Source organism: Pan paniscus, chromosome 1 (genome assembly GCF_029289425.2).
Source record: "Pan paniscus chromosome 1, NHGRI_mPanPan1-v2.0_pri, whole genome shotgun sequence".
Lineage (NCBI taxonomy): Eukaryota > Metazoa > Chordata > Mammalia > Primates > Hominidae > Pan > Pan paniscus.
In genome coordinates this window covers 94124410-94149156 of record NC_073249.2, presented here as the reverse complement: position 1 = coordinate 94149156, position 24747 = coordinate 94124410, and the positions used below count along the sequence as shown (strand labels likewise).

General features: G+C 44.1%; 1 protein-coding gene across 11 annotated transcripts in view; it reads left to right on the top strand.

The window, feature by feature from the left end:
• Positions 1 to 24747, top strand: part of DAP3 (death associated protein 3) — a 47890-nt gene that overhangs the window by 14719 nt on the left and 8424 nt on the right. For 2 of the 11 annotated variants that reach the window (XM_063604957.1, XM_008974595.5), the window contains exons 2-10: positions 3168 to 3278; positions 4372 to 4423; positions 11603 to 11725; positions 16098 to 16199; positions 19969 to 20077; positions 20515 to 20607; positions 22192 to 22322; positions 23624 to 23704; positions 23790 to 23948. In XM_063604957.1, coding sequence (XP_063461027.1) covers positions 4379 to 4423; positions 11603 to 11725; positions 16098 to 16199; positions 19969 to 20077; positions 20515 to 20607; positions 22192 to 22322; positions 23624 to 23704; positions 23790 to 23948 — 843 coding nt within the window. In that variant the 5' untranslated portion in view covers positions 3168 to 3278; positions 4372 to 4378. The remainder of the gene's footprint in view (positions 1 to 3167; positions 3279 to 4371; positions 4424 to 11602; positions 11726 to 16097; positions 16200 to 19968; positions 20078 to 20514; positions 20608 to 22191; positions 22323 to 23623; positions 23705 to 23789; positions 23949 to 24747) is intronic. The other 9 variants (XM_063604960.1, XM_055100619.2, XM_063604967.1 and 6 more) reach the window with 7 other exon arrangements.

Here is a 24747-nt window from a genome sequence, read left to right as displayed (position 1 = left end):
CCCAGGAGTTCAAGATCATCCTGGGCACCATAGCAAGGGTTATGTCTACCCAAAAAAAAAAAAAAATTTTTTTTTTAATATGCCAGGCAATGGCACCTATATTCCCAGCTACTTGAAAGGCTGAGGCAGGCGGATCACTTGAACCCAAGAGTTTGAGGCTACAGTGTGCTGTGATCTTGCCATTGCACTCCATCCTGGGCAATGGAGCGAGACCCTGTCTCAAAAAAAAAAAAAGAAAGAAAAAAAAACAGAAAGGAAATAAAATGAAAGGAATTTATGTTATTCTCTCTCTCTCTCTATTTATTTTTAAATGTTATTTATTTATTTATTTATTTTTTGAGATGGAGTCTTGCTCTGTCACCCAGGCTGGAATGCAATGGCACAATCTCAGCTCACTGCAACCTCTGCCTCCTGGGTTCAAGCGATTCTCCCACCTCAGCCTCCTGAGTAGCTGGGAAAACAGGCATGCACCACCATGCCAGGCTTATTTTTTATATTTTAGTAGAGATGGGGTTTCACCATATTGTCCAGGCTGGTCTTGAACTCCTGAGCTCAGGCAGTCCATCCATCTCGGCCTCCCAAAGTACTAGGATCACAGGTATGAACCACTGCACCTGGCCTCTTTTCATTTATTTATCTATTTATTTAGACCAGATCTGAGTGCATCATGCAGGCTGGAGTACAGTGGCATGATCATAGCTCTTTAACACCTGGCCTCAAGTGAGCCTTTTGCCTCAGCCTCCTAAGTAGCTACGACTACAGTCCTGCACCACCCTGGCAAACTAATTAATTTTTTTCTTTTGTTTGTGGAATTGGCGGTCTTACTATGTACCCAAGCTGGTCTCAAACTCCTGGGCTCAAGCAGTCTTCTCATCCCCGCCTCCCAAAGGGCCGATATTACAGGCATGAGTCACCATGCCCAGCCTATGTGATTCTCTTGACTGTACTATAAATTCCTTGACTATAAGATCAGGGACTATAATAGTTTGTTCACCATTCCATTCACAGAGCCTGACACACAGTAGGTGCTCAGTAACTGTTGGGTTAATTGGTTGCAACTCTATGGTTGTTATTATTGTTGCTTTAAAGATTTGGGTTGTGAAAGGTGTCTCTGGGTGCGGTGGCTCACGCCTGTAATCCCTTTGGGAGGCTGAGGTGGGAGGATCACCTGAGGTCAGGAGTTCAAGACCAGCCTGGCCAACATGGTGAAACCCCGTTTCTACTACAAGTACAAAAATTAGCTGGACGTGGTGGTGTATGCCTGTAGTCCCAGCCATTTAGGCAGCTGAGGCAGGAGAATCGCTTGAGCCCGGGGAGGCAAGGTTCCAGTGAACTCCAGCTTGGGTGACAGAGCAAGACTTCATCGCAAAATAAATAAATAAATAAAATAAAATAAAGAAAGGTGAAAATGATAGCCAAGGGTGCCGGGTGTGGTAATTCACACCTGTAATCCCAGCGCTTTGAGAGGCCGAGGCAGGTGGATCACCTGAGGTCAGGAGTTCGAGACCAGCCTGGCCAACATGGTGAAACCCTGTCTCTACTAAAAATACAAAAATTAGCTGGGCGTGGTAGCTGGCATCTCTAACTTCAGTTACTCAGGAGGCTGAGACAGGAGAATCGCTTTAACCCGGGAGGTGGAGGTTGCAGTGAGCCGGGATCATGCCATTGCACTCCAGCCTGGGCAACAAGAGCGAAACTCCATCTCAAAAAAACCAAAACAAAACAAACAAAAAAAATTTATAATAGGCCAGGCGCGGTGGCTCACGCCTGTAATCCCAGCACTTTGGGAGGCTGAGGCGGGAGGATCACAAGGTCAGGAGATCGAGACCATCCTGGCTAACATGGTGAAACCCCGTCATTACTAAAAATACAAAAAATTAGCCGGATGTGGTGGTGGGCGCCTGTAGTCCCAGCTACTCGGGAGGCTGAGGCAGGAGAATGGCGTGAACCCGGGAGGTGGAGCTTGCAGTGAGCCAAGATCGCGCCACTGCACTCCAGCCTGGGTGACAGAGCAAGACTCCGTCTCAAAAAAAAAAAAAATTTATAGCCAAAATGAACTAATTAATTACATAGACATTTAATTCAGTTATTCCATAACTACTGGATATTTAGAGTTACATTTAAGTATTTTAAACCTCTTAGCTCCAAAAGATTCGGGCTTTTAAATTAGATATTTCCTGTATACAAAAAAATGAATATAATACACATGATATGAAAATAATAAATTCTCATGTATCCATTATCCAGTGTTAGTTTATTATCAGTTTCCTTGTGTGCCCTGCCCCAATCTTCTTCCCTTTTCTTCTCCCCAGAAGTAACCATTATTCTAAATGTTGTTTTTATCATTCTCTTGCTTTTTTGTTTCAGTTTTCCTATTTATATCCCCCAAATAATTAATGAAGCTTTTTGGTTTTGAATTTTATATGTTATGTCATGCCAGATGTAATAGCGTTCACTCAGTATTCATTTTTGAGATCCATGTTGATGCATGCAATGGTAATTTTTTCATTTAATTGCTTTCTAATATTCCATTTTATGACTGTCTCTATCTACTGTTCTACTAAGGGACATTAGTTTTTTCTACAGTTTTTTTATAATTCATACTCTGCTAGTATGAACCTCCTTATATATATTTCCCAGTGTACATGTAGAAGTTTTGGTTTCGGTTTTGGTTTTGAGACAGAGTTTCACTCTTGTTGCCCAGTCTGGAATATAATGGCACGATCTCGGCTCACTGCAACCTCTGCCTCCCAGGTTCAAGGAATCCTCCTGCCTCTGCCTCCCGAGTAGCTGGGATTACTGGTGTGTACCACCACGCCCAGCTAATTTTTTGTATTTTTAGTAGAGATTGGGTTTCACCATGTTGGCCAGGCTGGTCTTGAACTCCTGACCTCAGGTGATCCACCTGCCTTGGCCTCCCAAAGTACTGGGATTACAGGCTTGAGCCACCACTTCAACTTTTTGTTTGTGCATTTTCAATTTTGCAAAGATAGTGTATTTTCAACTTTGTTTTGTGCATTTTCAACTTTGCAAAGATAGTGTATTTATACTTTCATTGACATGTATGAAAGTTGAATACAATGTAATGTTTCGCAGCCTATTTAACATTTGCTATTGTCTGACTTTTTAATTTTCTTTTTCTGTTTTTTTTTTTTTTTTTGAGACAGAGTCTCACTCTGTCACCTGGGCTAGCGTACAGTGGTGTGATATCAGCTCACTGCAACCTCTGGATGCAAGCAATCCTCCTGCCTTAGCCTCCAGAGTAGCTGGGACTACAGGTGCGTATCACCACTCCTGACTAATTTTTTTTTTTTTTTTTTGAGACACAGTCTTGCTCTGTCGCCCAGGCTGGAGTGCAGTGGCATGATCTCAGCTCACTGTAAGCTCAGCCTCCCAGTTTCATGCCATTCTCCTGCCTCAGCCTCCCAAGTAGCTGGGACTACAGGCGCCCACCACCACACCTAGCTAATTTTTTGCATTTTTAGTAGAGATGGGTTTTCACCGTGTTAGCCAGGACCGTCTCGATCTCCTGACCTCGTGATCTGCCCGCCTCGGCCTCCCAAAGTGCTGGGATTACAGGCGTGAGCCACTGCGCGTGGCCTCCGACTAATTTTTTAAAATATTTTTTGGTAGAGACGAAGTTTTACCATGTTGGCCAGGCTGGTCTCGAACTCCTGACCTCAAGTGATCTGCCCACCTTGACCTCCCAAAGTGCTGGGATTACAGGTATGAGCCATTACACCTGGCCTATTTTCTTTTTTTTTTTTGAGGTGGTCTCACTCTGTCATCCATGCTGGAATGTAGTGCATCTCAGCTCACTGTGACCTCCACCTCCTCCCAAGCTCAAGTGATCCTCCTGCCTCGGCCTTCCAAGGAGCTGGGACTACAGGCATGCACCACCATGCCCTGCTAATTTTTATATTTTTTGTAAAGACAGGGTCTCACTTTGTTGCTGAGGCCAGTCTTGAACTCCTGGGCTCAAGCAATCCACCCACCTCAGCCCCGAGAAGTGTTCCTCCCAAAGTGTTGGGATTGTACATGTGAGCCACTGTGTCCCACCTGACTTTTTTATTTTCCCAGTATGATGATTGTGAATGGTATCTGGTTTTCATCATTTTAATTAGCATTTCCCTGATTTGTAATGAGGTTCAAAAATCTTTTCATGGGTTCACTAGCCTTTTGTGTTTTGTTTTCTGTGAAATGCCTGTTCATGCCTTTTGCTCATTTTTTTAATGAAGCTGTAGGCATTCTTTATATATTCTAGATATCAATATAGATTATTAATCCCTATTAATCTATTGTCAGTTTTCCATGTTGCACACATCTTTTCCCATTTGTGGTTTACCTTTTCACTTTTTTTTTTTGTAACAGTGCAAGGATGATGCTGAAAGGAATAACAAGGCTTATCTCTAGGATCCATAAGGTGAGTCCTGACTGACCTGAACACTCTGTGCATACTGCCTTTAGGTTCCCAGATTCTTGTTTTTAGATGGATTCATTGTATCTAGAGTGAAATGCTCTGGAAAACTTCATATGTAACAGGTTTCAGTAGAATAACTGTGCTTGAGAATTTAACATGGAATAGGAGAATTAATATTTTTCCAGAAAACATAAGTAAGTTTGACTGTAATTATCTTTATTAACTTTATTTCTCTAGCCAACTAGAGAATGGTTATCATCCCTTAATGAAGTATTTAAAAGAAAAACAAGTTGCCAATTTACAGCTTTAGCATCTAAAATAGAATAAAAAATAAAATTGTACATGAAAAAGACCATTCTGCTGGTTTACTTCATTTTTTCACATATTTACCAAATAGTTTTTCAGTACTTTCTTTCTTTTTTTTTTTTTTTTGAGACGGAGTCTCGCTCTGTTGCCCAGGCTGGAGTGTGCAGTGGCGCAATCTCGGCTCACTGCAACCTCTGCCTCCTGGGTTCAAGCTATTCTTCTGCCTCAGCCTCCCGAATAGCTGGGACTACAGGCGCTTGCCACCATGCCCGGCTAATTTTTGTATTTTTAGTAGAAACGGTGTTTCATCATATTAGCTAGGCTGGTCTCGAACTCCTGACTTCGTGATCTGCCCACCTAGGCCTCCCAAAGTGCTGGGATTACAGGCGTGAGTCACTGTGCCCGGCCTTCAGTACCTTCTATATGGCAGGTACTCAGAATTCTAAGATGCCTCATTTCACTAATAATAGTTATTATTTGTTGGGTATTATTATGTGCCAGGTACTACGCTAAGTGATTTATTTTTTTAATCCTCATGATCAACCCATGAACGAGATAATATCCTTGTTTCACAGATGGAGAAACTAAAGATGAGACTGGCTAGGTAACTTACCTGAGGAAATAGCCTGTGAGGTTGCAAAGCCCACACGAGATGCCAGGTCTGTCTGACTTCAAAGCCTGTGGCCTAACCACTGTGCTCTATTGCATTTTATGGTCCATGTTCTCCAGAAGCTTACAGTCCAGTAGAATCATGAAAAAATGACTATTTCAGTATGGTGCTCTTACAGCACCAAAGAGGAGCACCTGAGCTGGATTAGTCGAGTCAGCAGGAGATCCTGAAAGGCTCAGAACTGAGCCAGAAAGACTTGGTCATTTTCAGCTGATTATTTAATTACAGATTAGATTTCCTAGAAAAGGAGCCCTTCCTCCTATATGGCTCTCCCTGCATGTGCCCCGTTCCCTCAGGCCTATATATTAATACATAAAATAACCCATTATTATAAAATGAAACGAAAGCAAGGATCAGCAGAGGGATGGATTCTGGACTCAACTGATCATATTACAAGGCTAAAATAAATTTCCTCTCGGCCGGGCACAGTAGCTCATGCCTGTAATCCCAGCATTTTGGGAGGCCGAGGCGGGCAGATCACCTGAGGTCAGCAGTTTGAGACCAGCCTGGCCAACATAGTGAAACCCCGTCTCTACTAAAAATACAAAAATTAGCTGCGTGTGGTGGCACACGCCTGTAATCCCAGCTACTTGGGAGGCTGAGGTAAGAGAATCGCTTGAACCCAAGAGGTGGAGGTTGCAGTGAGCCGAGATCACGCCACTGCACTCTAGCCTGGGCAACAGTAAGACTCCATCTCAAAAGAAAAAAAAAATTTCCTCTTTCTTAATAACAGACAAGAAAGACCTGAGGCTAGACTGTAGAGTGCTGTTGGTGAGAGAAAGTTTTGGTTTTTTTTTTTTACTAGTTTGGTTCAGGGTGACTGTATTAGTCAGGGTTCTCTACAGGGACAGCACTAATAGGATAGAAGTATATATGAAGGAGAGTTTGTTAAGGAGTATTGAGTCACACCATCTGGCGAAGTCCCACAGTAGGCCGTGAGCAAGCTGAGGAGCAAGTAAGCCAGTCCAAGTCCCAAAACTTCAAAAGTAGGGAAGCTGACAGTGCAGCCTTCAGTCGGTGGCTAAAGGCCTGAGAGCCCCTGGCAAATCACTGTTGTAAGTCCAAGAGTCCAAAGGCTGAAGAACTTGGAGTCCAGTGTTCGAGGGCGGGAAGCATCTAGCTCAGGAGAAAGATGAAGGCTGGAAGACTCAGCAAGTCGGCTCATCCTACCTTCTTCTGCCTGCTTTATTCTAGCTGCCCTGGCAGGTGATTAGATGGTGTCCACCCACACTGAGGGTGGGTCTGCCTCTCCCAGTCCACTGACTCAAATGTTAATCTCCTTTGGCAACACCCTCACAGACACACCCAGGAACAATACTTTACAGCCTTTAATCCAATCAAGTTGACGCTTAATATTAACCATCACGGTGATCTTCTAGATTGGCTCACAAATGCTCTTTCAGAAACTGCAGGATGTTCATTCTGGAACTGTACAGAGGCAATTGTACAGATGGTTGTTTTCTCTGGAAACAACAGTCTACTTGAGTGATAACATATATAAAACTTTAAGAACTAAAGATTCCATTTTGCTGTAGGCCAGGCATGGTGGCTCACACCTGTAATCCCAGCACTTTGGGAGGCCGAGGCAGGCAGATCACCTGAGGTCGGGAGTTCGAGACCAGCCTGACCAACATGGAGAAACTCCGTCACTACTAAAAATACAAAATTAGCCAGGCGCGGTGGCGCATGCCTGTAATCCCAGCTACTCAGGAGGCTGAGGCAGCAGAATCACTTGAACCTGGGAGGCAGAGGCTGCAGTGAGCCAAGATCACACCATTGCACTCCAGCCTGGGCAACAAGAGTGAAACTCCGTCTCAAAAAAAAAAAAAAAAAAAAGATTCCATTTTGCTAGCTTTTAATTTGCTTCAAAAAGTACCTGTAGTTTCAGCTACTTGGGAGGCTGAGGCAGGAGGATCATGTGGGCCCAGGAATTTGAGACTGTCCAGGGCAATATAGCAAGACCCTACCCTATGTCAAAAAAAAAAAAAGTGTAACAAAAATGTCATCACATTACTGTAGAAATAGCACCACCTTGTGGCCCTTGAATAGTTTGTTTTCCACTCTGCTTTCTCTCCAGCTAAAGAGGCATGGTGCTTTCTCTCCGGTAGATAAAATTGAGTAGCGTTTAAGTAGTACTAGGGTGTGTTATTCAGATTGCTACCCTGAAGTAACAAGCCTTGTATTCTCAGTGGCCTAACACAAAGGATATTGTTTGTGTTGTGTGCATGTGTTGTGCTTTGTTTTTGCTGTTCCTGTCTTTCAAAAAGGCTTTGCAAGCAAGATTGACGTCTGGATGGAGGGACAAAAGTTTACCTTCTTGGGATACATCGCAACATATAGCTTTTAAGGTGGGGAGGGAGAGATAATTTATACCTCACACTTAATTGGCTCTGATTAGAAAGGACACAATGACACACGTTATTTCCATTCATAGGTCTTTAGCCAAAGGAATCACATGACCCCTGCTGTTTCTGCAAGGGAGGCTGAGAAGTGTAGAGAACGATTTGGATATTTGGATATTTCCCAAGCATTGCTGCTTCAGCTGTAATTTACAGTCATACATTCTCAGACAAAGCTGGAGCAACTCTAGTACTTGACAGTTACTTTATATTAAAATCTACAAGTAATGGTTCAGAAGTTTCTGTGTATACTTCACTAAGTTTCCTATAGAGCATTTACTTTCCTTCGTGGATGCTTTACGTACTCTCTCATTGCATGTTTTCAGTTTCAGATTCTTTATTCCAGGGCAAACTAAATACCTGTAGTGTGTTAAGTACTCAGAGAGGGAGATATGAAAATGAATAAAATCTGACCCCTTTTCTTCCGAGCGTGTAGCCTAGGAGACAAGCATGTGTAAGATAACATGATACAGTTTTTTTAAAATAGAGACAAACTTGGATGTCAATTCTAGTTCACCACCTAAAACTCTGTGACCTTAATCAAAATTACTCAGCTTCCCTGAACCTTATCTTCCCCATCATAACACACGGTTGATAATATTCTGCCTATCTTCTAGGATTTCTAGGTTTAAAACTAGTACATGTACAATACTGTATTGCCTAACATCTAATAGATACTCAGTTAACAGTAGGCATGAGTACAACTCAAGGCAGTGTAATAAAATTGCTGTGCAATACAAAGAGTGCTATTAGCAGAAAGGAAAGAGAATTACTTTTGACTGGCGGTGTCTGGCAAATTTTCACTGAGGATGTGACATTCGAGTTGAGGCTTGATGAATGGGAAAGATTTAAATGGGGAGAGAGGGAAGTTGAAGTAGAATGAGCAGAAGTATAGAGGCATAAAAGTGACATGTTTTAGCATGGGCATGTGGTTATAAATGAAATTACAAAGGTAGGCTGAAGTCATCACAGTGGTCTAGATTGTTATGCTAAGGAATTTGAGACTTATTTTGACATCGTTCTGGAACCTTCTAAGCTTTTTAAAATTTTTTTATTGTCGGGGTCTCACTGTGCTTCCCTGGCTGATGTGGAACTCCTGCCCTCAAGCAGTCCTTCCACTTTAGTTCCCAAGTAGCTGGGACTACAGGAGTGGACCACCACACCTGGCTCCATCCAAGCTTTTAGATTAGTCGAAGGTTAAACCTATTTTCGGGAAGGTTAAGGACTATGAACGATGAAAAAATCAAAGATTTAGAGATAAAGATACAAGTTAAAATGTTATGTGTTGGCTGGGCATAGTGGCTCACACCCATAATCCCAGCACTTTGGGAGGCTAAGGCGGGCAGATCACCTGAGGTCAGGAGTTCCAGACCAGTGTGACCAACATGGTGAAACCCAGTCTCCACTAAAAATACAAAAATTAGTCAGGCGTGGTGGCGGGCGCCTGTAATCCCAGCTACTGAGGCAGGAGAACCACTTGAACCCGGGGGCAGAGGTTGTAGTGAGCTGAGATCATGCCATTGCATCCCAGCCTGGGCGACAAGAGTGAGACTCCGTCTCAAAAAAAAAGAAAAACAAAAGTGATGGTACAATACTGTCTCTCAACCTGTGTAGTGGGAATGTTAGACACATAATTTAGGATCATGTCATAAAATGGGTGTAAGTGTGAGGAGGGATGGTACAGAGATAACATATATTTTCTGCACTCAAAAAGCTGCTTGGTAGGCTGGGCACGGTGGCTCACGCCTGTAATCCCAGCACTTTGGGAGCCTGGGGTGGGAGGACCACCTGAGGTCAGGAGTTTGAGACCAGCCTGGCCAACATGGCAAAATCCTGTCTCTACTAAAAATAGAAAAATTAGCTGGGGGTGGTGGCACACTCCTATAATCCCAGCTGCCCAGGAGGCTGTGTCAGGAGAATCACTTGAACCCAGGAGGCGGAGGTTGCAGAGAGCCAAGATTGTGCCACTGCACCCCAGCCTGGGCAACAGAGCAAGACTCCATCTCAAAAAAAAAAAAAAAAACCCACAAAAAGCTGCTTGGTGAGCCAGGTACAGTGGCTCACACCTATCATCCCAGCACTTTGGGAGGCTGAGGCAGGAGGATCGCGTGAGCGCAGGAAGTTGGAGAGCAGCCTGGGCAACATAGCAAGACCCTGTCTACAAAAAATTAAAAAAATTAGCTAGGCATAGTGGCATGCACCTGTAGTCCCAGCTACTTGGGAGCCTGAGATGGGAGCATGGCTTGGGCCTGGGAGTTTGAGACTACAGTGTGCCGTGATCGTGCCACTGCACTCCAGCCTGGGTGACAGAGCAAGACCCTGTCTTAAAAAAAAGAGAGAGAGTGAGAAGCTGCTTGGTGAGACTATAAAATACTGGTAGCTTTCATATGATAACCTATTTATTAAGCAACTCCCTTATTACACTATCCATTATATTTCTGTTCTCTTGCTTCTCCTGGCTGCATTCCCTAATCTTTTCCTCATAACACATCTTTTCACTTTCTACATAAGGTTTGTTATCCTTAAGCTCAGTTTTGGGGTTTTTCACTTACCATTTTGTTAGATTTGTCTACCGAAATCCGCCCCCTTCCCCTCCCTGTTGGTTCAGAGGTTTCGGTGTACAGTTCACTGAGTTACCTATAGAGCAGTTTGCTTTCACTTAGCTGTGTATTTGACATACTCCCTTATTACATGTCTCTAATGAAAGATCCTTTATTCCAGGGCACAATTAGCAGGAAAATTGTTACAGGGCATGTAATTATAGCTGTCACATAGTGAGGAGCATTGCACTGATCCCCTGATAACTGAGGTGACTGACAGAGAATGAGAATTACACAGTTTTGACAACCATTCATCGCTGTGCAAGCGCATTAAAAGAGCTTTCCTGCTTCAAGTTTGCTAATGGCTATGCTATGTATGCTCCTGAATAATCTCTGACAGAATTGTTTGTTTCCGTATAGGACAGACCCCTGATAAGGCAATACACAGACTGGAACAGATACAGAATATGAATAATGTCATTGGACTTAGTGAATTTTAAATAATAACAGGGATCCTTTTTACATAGAAGAAAAATGTTGCCGGGCGCGGTGGCTCACGCCTGTAATCCCAACACTTTGGGAGGCAGAGGCGGGCAGATCATGAGGTCAGGAGATCGAGACCATCCTGGCTAACACAGTGAAACCCCTACTAAAAATACACCTCTACTAAAAATACAAAAAATTAGCCAGGCGTGGTGGCGGGCGCCTGTAGTCCCAGCTACTCGGGAGGCTGAGGCAGGAGAATGGCGTGAACCCGGGAGGCGGAGCTTGCAGTGAGCCGAGATCGCGCCACTGCACTCCAGCCTGGGCGACAGAGCGAGACTCCATCTCAAAAAAAAAAAAGAAAAATGTATGTTAGTGACATCCCTGTTGCAGACATGGCTCACCTTCTCAGTGTTTTGGCAAGCATAAAAAGTTTGATTGGCCAGGTGTGGTGGCTCAAGCCTGTAATCCCAGCATTTTGGGAGGCAGAGGCGGGCAGATCACCTGAGTTCAGGAGTTCAAGACCAGCCTGGCCCATATGGTGAAATCTTGTTTCTACTAAAAATATAAAAAATCAGACGGGTGTGGTGGCGCACGCCTGTAATCCCAGTTACTCAGGAGGCTGAGGCAGGAGAATCACTTGAACCTGGAAGGCGGAGGTTGTAGTGAGCCTGAGATCACGCCATTGCACTCCAGCTTGGGCAACAAGAGAGAAACTACATCTCAAAAAAAAAAAAAAAAAAAGTTTGATAACCCCGTAACACTGAAATGGTTTCTCTTATAGTTGGACCCTGGGCGTTTTTTACACATGGGGACCCAGGCTCGCCAAAGCATTGCTGCTCACCTAGATAACCAGGTTCCAGTTGAGAGTCCGAGAGCTATTTCCCGCACCAATGAGAATGACCCGGTGAGTTACTAATATGTATATGGGGTTTCTCAGGGCTTATGATTTGTGTTCCTGTCCTCATTTTGCATAGGAAAACTGAAACTGAAAGAAGCTTAGTAGATTTGCATTTACTCAGATAGTGCACCTGAGATAGCACTCTGGAACCCAGATTCTCCCTGTCCCTGTCTGATACTGTGGTAACATACACTGGCCAGCTCGGTCTGTATCAGTTCCCATGTAATCTCTACTAGTGAATTCACCTAGTTCCACGGATTTTGCTGAGCATAGAGTTGTCGAATACTCAATACTTACTAAGTTTAATTTCTTACAGGGTAAGTTTACCAATTATTATTGCTTATATTATGTGTTGGGTGACAGACTTTTTCTTAAAGGACCATGTAGTGAATATTTCAGGCCGATGGACTGAGATGATCTGTCACAAGTACTCAACTCTGCCATAAACAAATGGGTGTGAACATGTTCCAGTAAAACTCTATTTACAAAACAGGTGCCCAGCCATAACTTAACAAACTCTGGTATGGAGAGTACTAAAGAAATTAAACTACTTGCCCACAATTTTCTACCAGGGCAGGTTCAGAAGCCAATTTTTCTAATAACCAATCTGGTGCTATTTTGCAGTTTTGTAAGTGGATTACCTAGGGTCTGGAGAGGGAACTAACTTGATTTGTTGTGAGAAGAGCAGCATTTAAAGTGAATTTTGTCTGCAGAAGCCAGGATTCCAGCAGTATCTAGTGTTGCATTTTCTAGTCCAGTTCCCCATTAGACTGGATATTGATTTCTTTTTGTTGCTGCCTCTCATAAATGAAATTAATTTGTGGTGTGTGCTGTAATGTTAGGAACCAATAGCTTTCTTTCCCTGCCCCTACCCTCTGAGTCTTCCCATCTTAATATAGTCTGTGTGGAAAGAAAAAGTAAACACCCATTACCCAAAACATGATCTCAGCAGGGTGTGTTTTAAATATATCTCTAGCCTTTGGCCATGCGGGGTGGCTCACGACTGTCATCCTAGCACTTTGGGAGGCCGAGGCAGGAGGATCACTTGAGATCAGGAGTTCTAGACCAGCCTAGCCAACATGGCAAAAGCCTGTCTCTACTAAAAATACTAAAATTAGCTGGGTGTGGTGGCGGGCACCTGTAATCCCAGCTACTCAGGAGGCTGAGGCAGGAGAATTGCTTGAACCCAGGAGGCAGAAGTTGCAGTGAGCCAAGATCGCGCCACTGCACTCCAGGCTGGGCAAGAGAGCAAGACTCTGTCTTAAAAAGTATATATATATATGGCTGAGTGAGGTGGCTCACGCCTGTAATCCCAGCATTTTGGGAGGCCAAGGCAGGCGGATCATGAGGTCAGGAGACTGAGACCATCCTGGCTAACACAGTGAAACCCCATCTCTACTAAAAATACAAAAAAAATTAGTTGAGCATGGTGGCGGGCGCCTGTAATCCTAGCTACTCGGGAGACTGAGGCAGGAGAATGGTATGAACCTGGAGGTGGAGCTTGCAGTGAGCTGAGATCGTGCTACTGCACTCCAGCCTGGGCGACAGTGCAAGACTCTGTCTAAAAAAAAAAAAAAAGAAAGATAGATAGATAGATAGATAGATAGATAGATAGATAGATGCAGAGATATATATATACCATTCACCTATTTTCACAAACACAAAATGAAGTAGAATAAATGAATCAAGCCACTGAAGTGTCTTTTCAGCTTTCTCTGTAATTGCAGTCCTTTTATCTGCCAATTCCTCTGGGGTTTCTATGGAAACAGCAGCATGCAGATGATCTTGTCACATGACTGGAGCATCTCTATACACAGCACAGAAGAATCCAGATGGCAAGAATTGTCTTTGCTACCCCTACATCTACGGTTTACTTTGATGAGCAATTGGCTTCATTATTTGGGCCACCACTTTTATATACATACTGGGTTTGAGGGCAGCAACCAGCATTCTTGGCTAAGATAAATGAGGCTGGGCACAGTAGCTTATGCCTGTAATCCCAGGACTTTGGGAGGCCTAGGTGGGAGGATCACTTGAGCTTAGGAGTTCTAGACTAGCCTAGGCAACATAGCAAGACCCTAACTCTACAACAATTTTTTTTTTTTTTTTTTTTTTTTTTTTGAGACAGAGTTTCACTCTTCTTGCCCAGGCTGGAGTGCAATGGCGCAGTCTCGTCTCACTGCAACCTCCACCTCCTAGGTTTAAATGATTTTCCTGTCTCAGCCTCCCAAGTAGCTGTGATTACAGGCATCCACCACCATGCCTGGCTAAGTTTTGTATTTTTAGTACAGATGGGGTTTTACCATGTTGGCCAGGCTGGTCTTGAATTCCTGACCTCAGGCAATCCGCTCACCTTGGCCTCCTAAAGTACTGGGATTACAGGCATGAGCCACTGTGCCCAGCCAAAAAAATTTTCTTTTTCTTTTTCTTTTTTTTAGACGGAGCCTTGCTCTGTCACCCAGGCTGGAGTGCAGTGGCGTGATCTTGGCTCCCTGCATCCTCCACCTCCCGGGTTCAAGCAGTTCTCTGCCTCAGCCTCCCAAATAGCTGGGATTACAGGCGCCTGCCACCGTGCCTGGCTAATTTTTTGTATTTTTTGTAGAGACAGGCTTTCACCCTCTTGGCCAGGCTGGTCTTGAACTCCTGACCTCATAATCCACCCGCCTTGGCCTCCCATAGTGCTGGGATGACAGGCATGAGCCACTGCACTCGGCCAAAAGTTTTTCAATTAGCAGTGCATAGTGGCATGTGCCTGTAGTCCCAGCTACTCGAGAGGTTTAGGTACAAGGATCACTTGAGCCCAGGAGGTCAAGGCTATAGTCAGCTGAGATCAGGCCACTGCACTCCAGTCTGGGCAACAGGCTTTCTCAAAACAATGGGAGATATCTTTTCCAGCTTTAAGAGATGAGTGGTCCAGGCACAGTGGCTCACGCCTGTAATCCCAACACTGAGAGGCCAAAGTGGGAGGATCACTTGAGCTCAGGAGTTCAAGACCAACCTGGGCAACATAGCAAGACCTCATCTCTACCAAAAAAGTAAAAAAATGAGCCAGGTGTAGTGGTGCACACCTGTGGTCCCAGCTACTTGTGAGGCTGAGGCGGGAGGATCTCTTGAGCCTGGGAATTGGAGGCCTCAGTGAGCCGTGATTGTACCACTGCATTCCAGCCTGGTAAACCGAGCAAGATCTTGTCTCAAAAAAAAAAAAAAAAAAAAAAAGACATAAAGGCCGGGTGCAGTGGCTCACGCCTGTAATCCCAGCACTTTGGGAAGCTGAGGCAGGTGGATCACTTGAGGTCGGGAGTTCAAGACCAGCCTGTCTCTACTAAACATGGAGAAACCCTGTCTCTACTAAAAATACAAAATTAGCCAGGCGTGGTGGCACATGCCTGTGATCCTAGCTACGTGGGAGGGTGAGGCAGGAGAATTGGTTGAACCCGGGAGGCGGAGGTTGTGGTGAGCCAAGATCGTGCCATTACACTTCGGCCTGGGCAACAAGAGTGAAACTCCATCTCAAAAAAAAAAACAAAACAAACAAACCAAAAAAAAACACATAAAGACATGAGTGAATAGCAGGCCTTATCCAATTTTCAAAGTCTTGGTCACAGATAAAAAGACAAGGCTGGGCTAGGCGCTGTGGCTCACGCCTGTAATCCCAGCACTTTGGGAGGTCGAGGTGAGCGGATCACAAGGTCAAGAGATCAAGACCATCCTGGTCAACATGGTGAAATCCCGTCTCTACTAAAAATACAAAAATTAGCTGGGCGTGGTGGCGCGTGCCTGTAGTCCCAGATGCTCGGGAGGCTGAGGCAGGAGAATCTCTTGAACCCGGGAGGCGGGGGTTGCAGTGAGCCGAGATTACACCATTGCACTCCAGCCTGGGTGACAGAGCGAGACTCCGTCTCAAAAAAAGAAGAAGACAAGGCTGGGCAAGATGGCTCACCCTGTAATGGCAGCATTTTGGGAGGCTGAGGCAGGCAGATCACCTGAGGTCAGGAGTTTAAGACCAGCCTGACCAACATGGTGAAACCCCGTCTCTACTAAAAATACAAAAATTAGCCGGGTGCGGTGGCAGATTGTAATGCCAGCTACTGGGAGGCTGAGGTAGGAGAATTGCTTGTACCCAGGAGGCGGAGGTTGCAGTGAGCTAAGATCGCACCATTGCACTCCTGCCTGGGTGACAAAAGTAAAACTCCATTTTAAAAATAATATATATATATATGTATGTGTATATATATATGTATGTATGTGTATATATATGTATGTATGTATATATATATATACACATAGACATACATATATACACACACATAGATAAGACAAAAAAGAAAGTCTTGGTCACTTTGTCACCATTATACCTGTTTGCACTCTTATTTCCTAGGCCAAGCATGGGGATCAGCACGAGGGTCAGCACTACAACATCTCCCCCCAGGATTTGAAGACTGTATTTCCCCATGGCCTTCCTCCTCGCTTTGTGATGCAGGTGCTCAAGACAGGGAATGGAATTGGAGGGAGCCCAGAACACAAGCTGCTGCTAGCAGAGGAGTGGGGCTAAATGAGAAGAAAATTTAAAAAGATGAAATTTAATCTGAAAAACAGAAATTCATGTGTTGATTACCTTTTGTGACTAGTACAATTACTTTAAGCTCATGTTTAAACAATATTGATGTTTTCCTCCTTGTATAGCCCAAGAAGATTCCAGTAATTTCAGCATCAAATAATTGTTTTAAATGAACTTAAAATTTGCCTTGGCAAAATATCATTAAAATAGTTAATATGCTGCACAAAAGCAAAATCATAGTACACTCCTGAGCTAAATAGAAGCAATATTTTGATTAGATGCATTGGTTTTTATTCTCTTGTGGATTTTGTGAAAATGTTATCAAACTTGCCTGTGCAGGTGAGTTTTAGCATGCGAGCCAGAGGATCTCATTTCTTTAGTGTGGTTTATTTCGGGAAATTAGATGAATAATAAGGGCATAACAGGCCGGGCGCTATGGCTCACGCCTGTAATACCAGCTGCACTTTGGGAGGCCAAGGTGGAAGGATCACTTGGGCCCAGGAGTTCGAGACCAGTCTAGGCAACATAGGGAGACCTGTCTCTACAAAAATTAAAAATTAAAAATTAGCCGGGCATGATGCACACCTGTAGTCACAGCTACTCAGGTGGCTGAGGTTGGAGGATCGCTTGAGCTCAGGAGGTGAGGGCTTCAGTGAGCCATGATTGCACCACTGTACCCCAGCCTGGGCAACAGAGCAAGACCTTATCTCAAGCATAAAATAAAATAAGGTATAACAGGCCAGGCAAGGTAGTTTATGCCTGTAGTCTCAGCACTTTGGGAGGTGAAGGTGGGAGGATTGTTTGAGCGCAGGAGTTCAAGACCAGCTGGGCCATATAATGAGACTGTATCTTTATTTAGAAAAGAAAAACATGGGCAACCCTCTCGGGTCCCCTTCCACACTGTGGAAGCTTTGTTCTTTTGCTCTTCTCAATAAACCTTGCTGCTGCTCACTTAAAATAAAAGAAAAACATTTAGTCATGTGTGGTAGCTGCTTAGGAGGCTGAGGCAGGAGGATGGCTTGAGCCCAGGAGTTCAGGCTGCAGTGAGCTACGATAGTGCCACGGCACCCCAACTCGGACAACAGAGTGAGACCCTGTCTCCAAAAAACAATTTTAATTAAAAAAAATTTTGTTGAAGAAATCATCTGCAGTGGCACTTTAAACTGTTCCAAGACATACACAGTACAATGTTTATTCAGCTTCAGAGTTGTGAGGTTCTATCATTAATTAACTATTTGAAGTTGTTTTCAGACTGGCTTAACCAACAATACTCTGGAAGAACTTACAGGTTCTTTTCATAATTTTCATTTACATGAAGGCCTACTTCCTCACCATTGTTTGTGGATATTAGCATTGTCATACTGCCTAATATGACTTTTTTTTTTTTTTTTTAATACTGCTCCTTTTGGAGCAGACCTAACTCACGGACAGTGTGCTCAGAGTAGCTGACTTTATTTTATTACTATTATTTTAATTATAGAGACAGGGTCTCACTCTGACAACCAGGCTGGAGTACAGTGGCGTGACCACAGCCCACAGCACACTCTACATCTCTGACCTCCTGGGCTCAAGCGATCCTCCTGTATTGGCATCTCGAAGTGCTGGGATTACAGGTGTGAGCCACAGCTCCCAGCCCTGATGTGACTTTTTTTTGAAATGGAGTTTCACTTTTGTCGCCCAGGCTGGAATGCAGTGATGCGATCTCAGCTCACTGCAACCTACGCCTCCTGGGTTCAAGTGATTCTCCTGCCTCAGCCTCCCAAGGAGCTGGGATTACAGGTGCTCACCACCACACCTGGCTAATTTTTATATTTTTAGTAGACATGGGGATTTGCCATATTGGCCAGGCTGCTCTCCAACTCCTAACCTCAGGTGATCCACCTGCCTTGGCCTCCCAAAGTGCTGGGATTACAGGCATGAGCCACCACGCCCAGCCAACATTTGTTTTAATACCTTTATCATGTTTTTTTGAACATTGAGCCTTCCATTAAGTTTGGAATTGCCTGTCAAATCCTACACCAATTCAATTGTTTTGTTAGGATTTCTTTTAAAAATATCAACACTGGCTGGGTACAATGGCTCACGCCTGTAATTCCAGCACTTTGGGAAGCTGAGGTGGGCAGATTAGTTAAGGCCAGGAGTTCAAGATGAGCCTGGCCAACATGGTGAAACTCCATCTCTACTAAAAATACAAAAATTAGCTGGGCGTGGTGGCACACGCCTGTAGTCACAGCTACTTGTGAGGCTGAAGCAGGAGAATCGCTTGAACCCGGGAGGCGGAGGTTGCAGTGAGCTGAGATCGTGTCACTGCACTCCAGCCTGTGCGACAGAGCGAGACTCTGTCTCAAAAAAAAAAAAAAAAAAATTAACACTATTTTAGTTATACTTACAAACAGTATTTGTTAGATATTCTTATTAGTAGACATATTTTAATATTTTCTTTGCAAATCAGTTTCACACACATTAGTGCTTCCCAAATTTCCCACCAAAGTATTCTGGTAGCAAAAGGGGAATTAAACTCTGAAAGGTTAGTATGCTGGAGGTATGAGGTATGGATGGCCTTAGAGTTGTGAGGCAGCTGGTCACACCTGCTCCTGAGCCGCCATGTATTTAGTTCTAGAGAAAAAAGTCTAAATGGTTAAAGTAATAAAAATAAATTTTAGGCCAGGTGCGGTGGCTCACGCCTATAATCCCAGCACCTTGGGAGGCTGAGGCGGGTGGATCATGAGGTCAGGAGTTCGAGACCAGCCTGACCAACATGGTGAAAGCCTGTCTCTACTAAAATTACAAAAATCAGCCTGGCATGGTGGTGGCACCTGTAATCCCAGCTACTGAGGAGGCTGAGGCAGAAGAATTGCTTGAACCCCGGAGGCGGAGGTTGCAGTGAGCCGAGATCGCACCACTGCACTCTAGCCTGGGTGACAGAGTGACACTCTGTCTCAAAAAAAAAAAAAAAAAAAATTAACTAAAAATAAATTTTAGGCCAGGTGCAGTGGCTCACGCCTGTAATCCCTGCACTTTGGGAGGCCGAGGCGGGGGTGTCACCTGAGGTCGGGAGTTTGAGACCAGCCTGACCAACATGGAGAAACTCCTTCTGTACTAAAAATACAAAATAGCCGGGCATGGTGGTGGGTGCCTGTAATCCCAGCTACTCGGGAGGCTGAGGCAGGAGAATCACTTGAACTGGGAGGCAGAGGTTGTGGTGAGCCGAGATCGTGCCATTGCACTCCAGCCTGGGCAACAAGAGTGAAACTCCGTCTCAAAAAAAAAAAAAAGAAAAAAAATGTAAAGAGTTAATGTTTATTGAATTATTAACTTGTGTCAGAAATTTTAAGCATTTTTCTATATGCTTTCCATATTTACAGTGGCCCTAAGTGGTATACATAATTTTGTTATGAGATATATCAATTATTTATAGATTTCAGCTGAGATAGACTATATGCTTCAGTAACAGGAATAATCAAAAGCTGACTATCATGTTACTTAGTGTGGAATAATGTATTTCAGTTTTTAGCTAAGTTATATGGATAGATTTTCAAACTCAGTACCAACCCAGCTTCTCCTAACTGAATAAATTAGAGGCATGCAATCTGATGGTCTTGGTTGCCACTTTAGGCAGAGTATATATACCACCCCCCCACCCACTCCTTCCACACCCCACCCACTCTTTCCTTCTTTCCTACTTTATCAGGTGAAGACATTCAGTGAAGCTTGCCTGATGGTAAGGAAACCAGCCCTAGAACTTCTGCATTACCTGAAAAACACCAGTTTTGCTTATCCGGCTATACGATATCTTCTGTGTATCCTTTCCTGCCTGCGTGGACCCTCATGAGCCAATGCTTTCTCCCCTCAAATAAGGCAACAGAAGAAATGAAAAAAAGTACTGTTGAGGCCGGGCACGGTAGCTCACACCTATAATCCCAGGAGTTTGGGAAGCCGAGGCAGGCGTATCGCCTGAAGTCAGGAGTTCAAGACCTGCCTGGCCAACATGGCGAAACCCCGCATTTACTAAAAATGCAATATATTAGCCGGGTGTGGTAGCGTGCACCTGTAATCCCAGCTACTTGGGAAGCTGAGGCAGGAGAATCGCTTGAACCCGGGAAGCGGAGGTTGCTGTGAGCTGATATCAAGCCACTGCACTCCAACCCCATCTCAAAAAAACAAAACAAAGCATAACTACTGTTCACAGTACAAGTGATCCTTCCAGTCATGTTTTCTTTAACAACACATACTTTAGATGGAGAGAAGGGAACAGGAAAAACCCTAAGTCTTTGCCATGTTATTCATTTCTGTGCAAAACAGGACTGGCTGATACTACATATTCCAGATGGTAAGAACTTCCTGTTGTTTCTTCTGTCTGTTAGGTTTAGTTATCCTGTTACTGTGGTAGCCTTGCAGCTTTAATTTTCTTTTCTTTTCTTTTCTTTTTTTTTTTTTTTTTTTGAGATGGAGTTTCGCTCTTGTCGGCCAGTCTGGAGTGCAGAGGCGCAATCTCAGGTCACTGCAACCTCCGCCTCCCAGGCTCAAGAGATTCTCCTGCCCTCAGCCTCCCAAGTAGCTGGGATTACAGGCGCCCACCACACCACCACACCCAGCTAATTTTTTTTTTTTTTTTTTTTTTTTTTGAGACAGAGTCTTGCTCTGTCGCCCAGGCTGGAGTGCAGTGGCACGATCTCAGCTCACTGCAAGCTCCGCCTCCTGGGTTCACACCATTCTTCTGCCTCAGCCTCCTGAGTAGCTGGGACTACAGGCGCCCGCCACCATGCCCGGCTAATTTTTTTTGTATTTTTAGTAGAGACAGGGTTTCACCATGTTGGCCAGGCTGGTCTCGAACTCCTGACTTCAGGTGATCCACCTGCCTCGGCCTCCCAAAGTGCTGGGATTACAGGCATGAGCCATTGCACCCGGCCTCAGCTTTACTTTCCTAACAGGGATCTGATAGCTAAAGGAAAAGCCTTTGCCAGTCACGATGGCTCAAACCTATAATCCCAGCACTTTGGGAGGCTGAGGCTGGAATATTGCTTAGAGCCCAGGAGGAGGCTGCAGTGAGCTGTGATCGCACCACTACACTCTAGCGTGGGCAACAAAGCAAGACCCTGTCTCAAAAAAAAAAAAAAAGAAGAAGAAGAAAAGCCTTTACTCCAGATGTAGAGCAGTCTGAGCTCATCCATCATGATTTCTTCGTGATATTACTGCCAAGCAGATTATAAGGTGAAGTCAATGTGACAAAAGGAAATTCAGCTAAAAGCTTCCTGAAGCCTTTTGATGCTAAGCAGTCCTTCTTTTGATATTTAATACCCATGGACATAAACTTCTGCCTTAGAGGTCGCCATGGAGTTTTGTTTTGTTTTGTTTTGTTTTTGCCATCTGTTAACAGTCCTGAGTACCCATAGAGCCTTTTACTATTTATCAGCATTCTAGAGTCATCAGTATGGATTGTCAAAACTTGCATTTGTCTCTTTTTTGTTCAGTGTTGTGTGCATCCACATTTTCTTTCTTTTTTAAACAACCCTGCTTATGTAACATCCACATTTTCTGACTTATCTTTCAAACCTGCCAGAAAGCAGAAGTGATATTTAATACACTTGGTATGTTTTATATATTGATTCTAATGATAATGTTTAGTCTAAGATGGACCTGACAAGGCCAGGCATAGTGGTTCAACAGCACTTTGAGAGGCTGAGGCAGGATGATTGCCTGAGCCTAGGAGTTCAAGGTTACAGTGAACTGTGATCACATCCTGCCTTCTAGCCTGGGTGACAGAGCAAGACCCTGTCTCAAAAAAAAAAAAAAAAGAAAAGACATATATATGAGAAACTAAAGTCATTTCCCATAACTTAAAAGAGGCATAGAATATTTCAAGTTGAATACAGTTTCTGCCTGGCTTGTTTTCTTCTGCCTCTTTTTTTTAAAGCTCATCTTTGGGTGAAAAATTGTCGGGATCTTCTGCAGTCCAGCTACAACAAACAGCGCTTTGATCAACCTTTAGAGGCTTCAACCTGGCTGAAGAATTTCAAAACTACAAATGAGCGCTTCCTGAACCAGGTGACTAGACTCCCAGAAGTTGAGTGCTAGGTAGTCCTTACATGGATTCTTTGTGCCCTGAGTACCAATAGACTATGGAGAACTGATACTGGAGTTGGAATAACTGTATCATTTTTAATTTCTTTCATATGTTTTGCTCACAGTGGACTCATAACTTGAAACTCATTTATCCATGTGAAATAAATAGGCAACAGTAAGTTGTTCCCATTTTGTGGGTAGCAAAGTGAAATCCAGTTGATTCATTGACTTTTCAAGGTACAGCCTCCAATCCCTCGCAAGCACATTTCCAACTACATGATTTTCTCCAGACAATATTTTTTTAGGGAACCAGAAATGTATTGGAAAAATTCTTCTTTACCCTGGTGATTCTTAGATACCCTGTCTAGACCAGGGGCCTTCAACTCTGGATATAAAGCAGAGTCACCTAAGAGCTTGTTAAAAATGCAGATGCCAGAGTCTCATTCTGGACATTTTCATCAGAATCCCTTATGTATGTTTCTTCAAGGCTCCAAGCAGAAATGGATTAGAAAGCATTCACTTTGGTCAGGCACAGGGGCTCACACCTGTAATGTCAGCACTTTGGGAGGCCAAGGCAGGCAGATCACCTGAGGTCAGGAGTTCAAGATGAGCCTGGCCAACATGGTGAAACCCCATCTCTACTAAAAATACAAATATTAGCCAGGTGTGGTGGTGCACGCCTGTAGGCCCATCTATTCAGGAGGCTGAGGCAGGGGAATCTCTTGAACCTGGGAATCAGAGGTTGCAGTGAGCCGAGATAGCGCCATTGTACTCCAGCCTGGGTAACAGAGCGAGATATGGTCTCAAAAAAAAGATAAAAGAGGTCAGGCGTGTGGCTCAGACATGTAATTCCAGCATTTTGGGAGGCCGAGGTGGGCAGATCACCTGAGGTCAGGAATTCTAGACCAGCCTGGCCAACATGGCGAAACCCCATCTCTACTAAAAATACAAAAATTAGCCAGGCGTGGTGACACACGCCTGAAATCCCAGCTACTTGGGAGGCTGAGGCAAGAGAATCCCTTGAACCTGGGAGGTGGATGTTGCAGCGAGCTGAGATCATGCCACTGCACTTCAGCCTGGGTTACAGAGAAAGAAGCTGTCTCAAAAAAAAAAAAAGAAAGAAAAGAAAGCATTCACTTCTACATTGAGGTCTCTTACAGAACCTGAACAATAGATTAAAATGAACTCCTGTTAACCTTAGCCTCCAACCTTTTCAAGGGATGGTTTCACCCTTAGGCCAAGTAGCCTTTTTTTTGGTTTTTATTTTCTTTGCTTGCTTTTAGATAAAAGTTCAAGAGAAGTATGTCTGGAATAAGAGAGAAAGCACTGAGAAAGGGAGTCCTCTGGGAGAAGTGGTTGAACAGGTATAAGAAAAAACACTGAATGTGTAACATGCGATAACAAGAGAAGGCCTCTGGTAGCACTACAATCCACTGTCTCTCCCAATAGGGCATAACACGGGTGAGGAACGCCACTGATGCAGTTGGAATTGTGCTGAAAGAGCTAAAGAGGCAAAGTTCTTTGGGTATGTTTCACCTCCTAGTGGCCGTGGATGGAATCAATGCTCTTTGGGGAAGAACCACTCTGAAAAGAGAAGATAAAAGCCCGGTAGGAAAACTGGGTGTCTCTATCTTGTTTCTCTGATTTCTGATTCCATCAGTATGGAGGCTGGGTCTTAGCCTTGTAGACCATGCAATATGTTTTCTTGCCCTAGGAATATTTGAAGATAAACAGTAAAGAGCTGGGTGCAGTGGCTCACGCCTGTAATCCCAGTGGCTCACGAGGCTGAGGTGGGAGGATCGCTTGAGGCCAGGAGTTCAACACTAGGATGGGCACTATAGCAAGGCCCCTGCCTCTAAAAAAATAAGAAATTAGCCGCTAGCCGGCATGGTGGCACACACCTGTAGTCACCGCTACTGGAAGGCTGAGGCCAGAGGATCACTTGAGCCCTGGAGTTCAAGGTTGTAGTGTGGCATGATTGCAACACTGCACACCAACCTGGGTGACAGAGTGAAATCCTGTCTCTTAAAAAATATATATATGGCTGGGCGCAGTGGCTCATGCCTGTAATCCTAGCACTTGGGGAGGCTGAGGCGGGCGGATCACCTGAGCTTGGAGTTCGAGACCAGCCTGACCAACATGGAGAAACCCATCTCTACTAAAAATACAAAATTAGCCGGGCATGGTGGTGCATGACTAATCCCAGTTACTCGGGAGGCTGAGGCAGGAGAATCGCTTGAACCCAGGAGGCGGAGGTTGCAGTGAGCCGAGATCGCCATATATATATATTCATATATATGTATATATACACATATATATTCATATATATGTATATATACACACATATATATTCATATATGTATATATACACACATATATTCATATATATTTATATATACATATATTC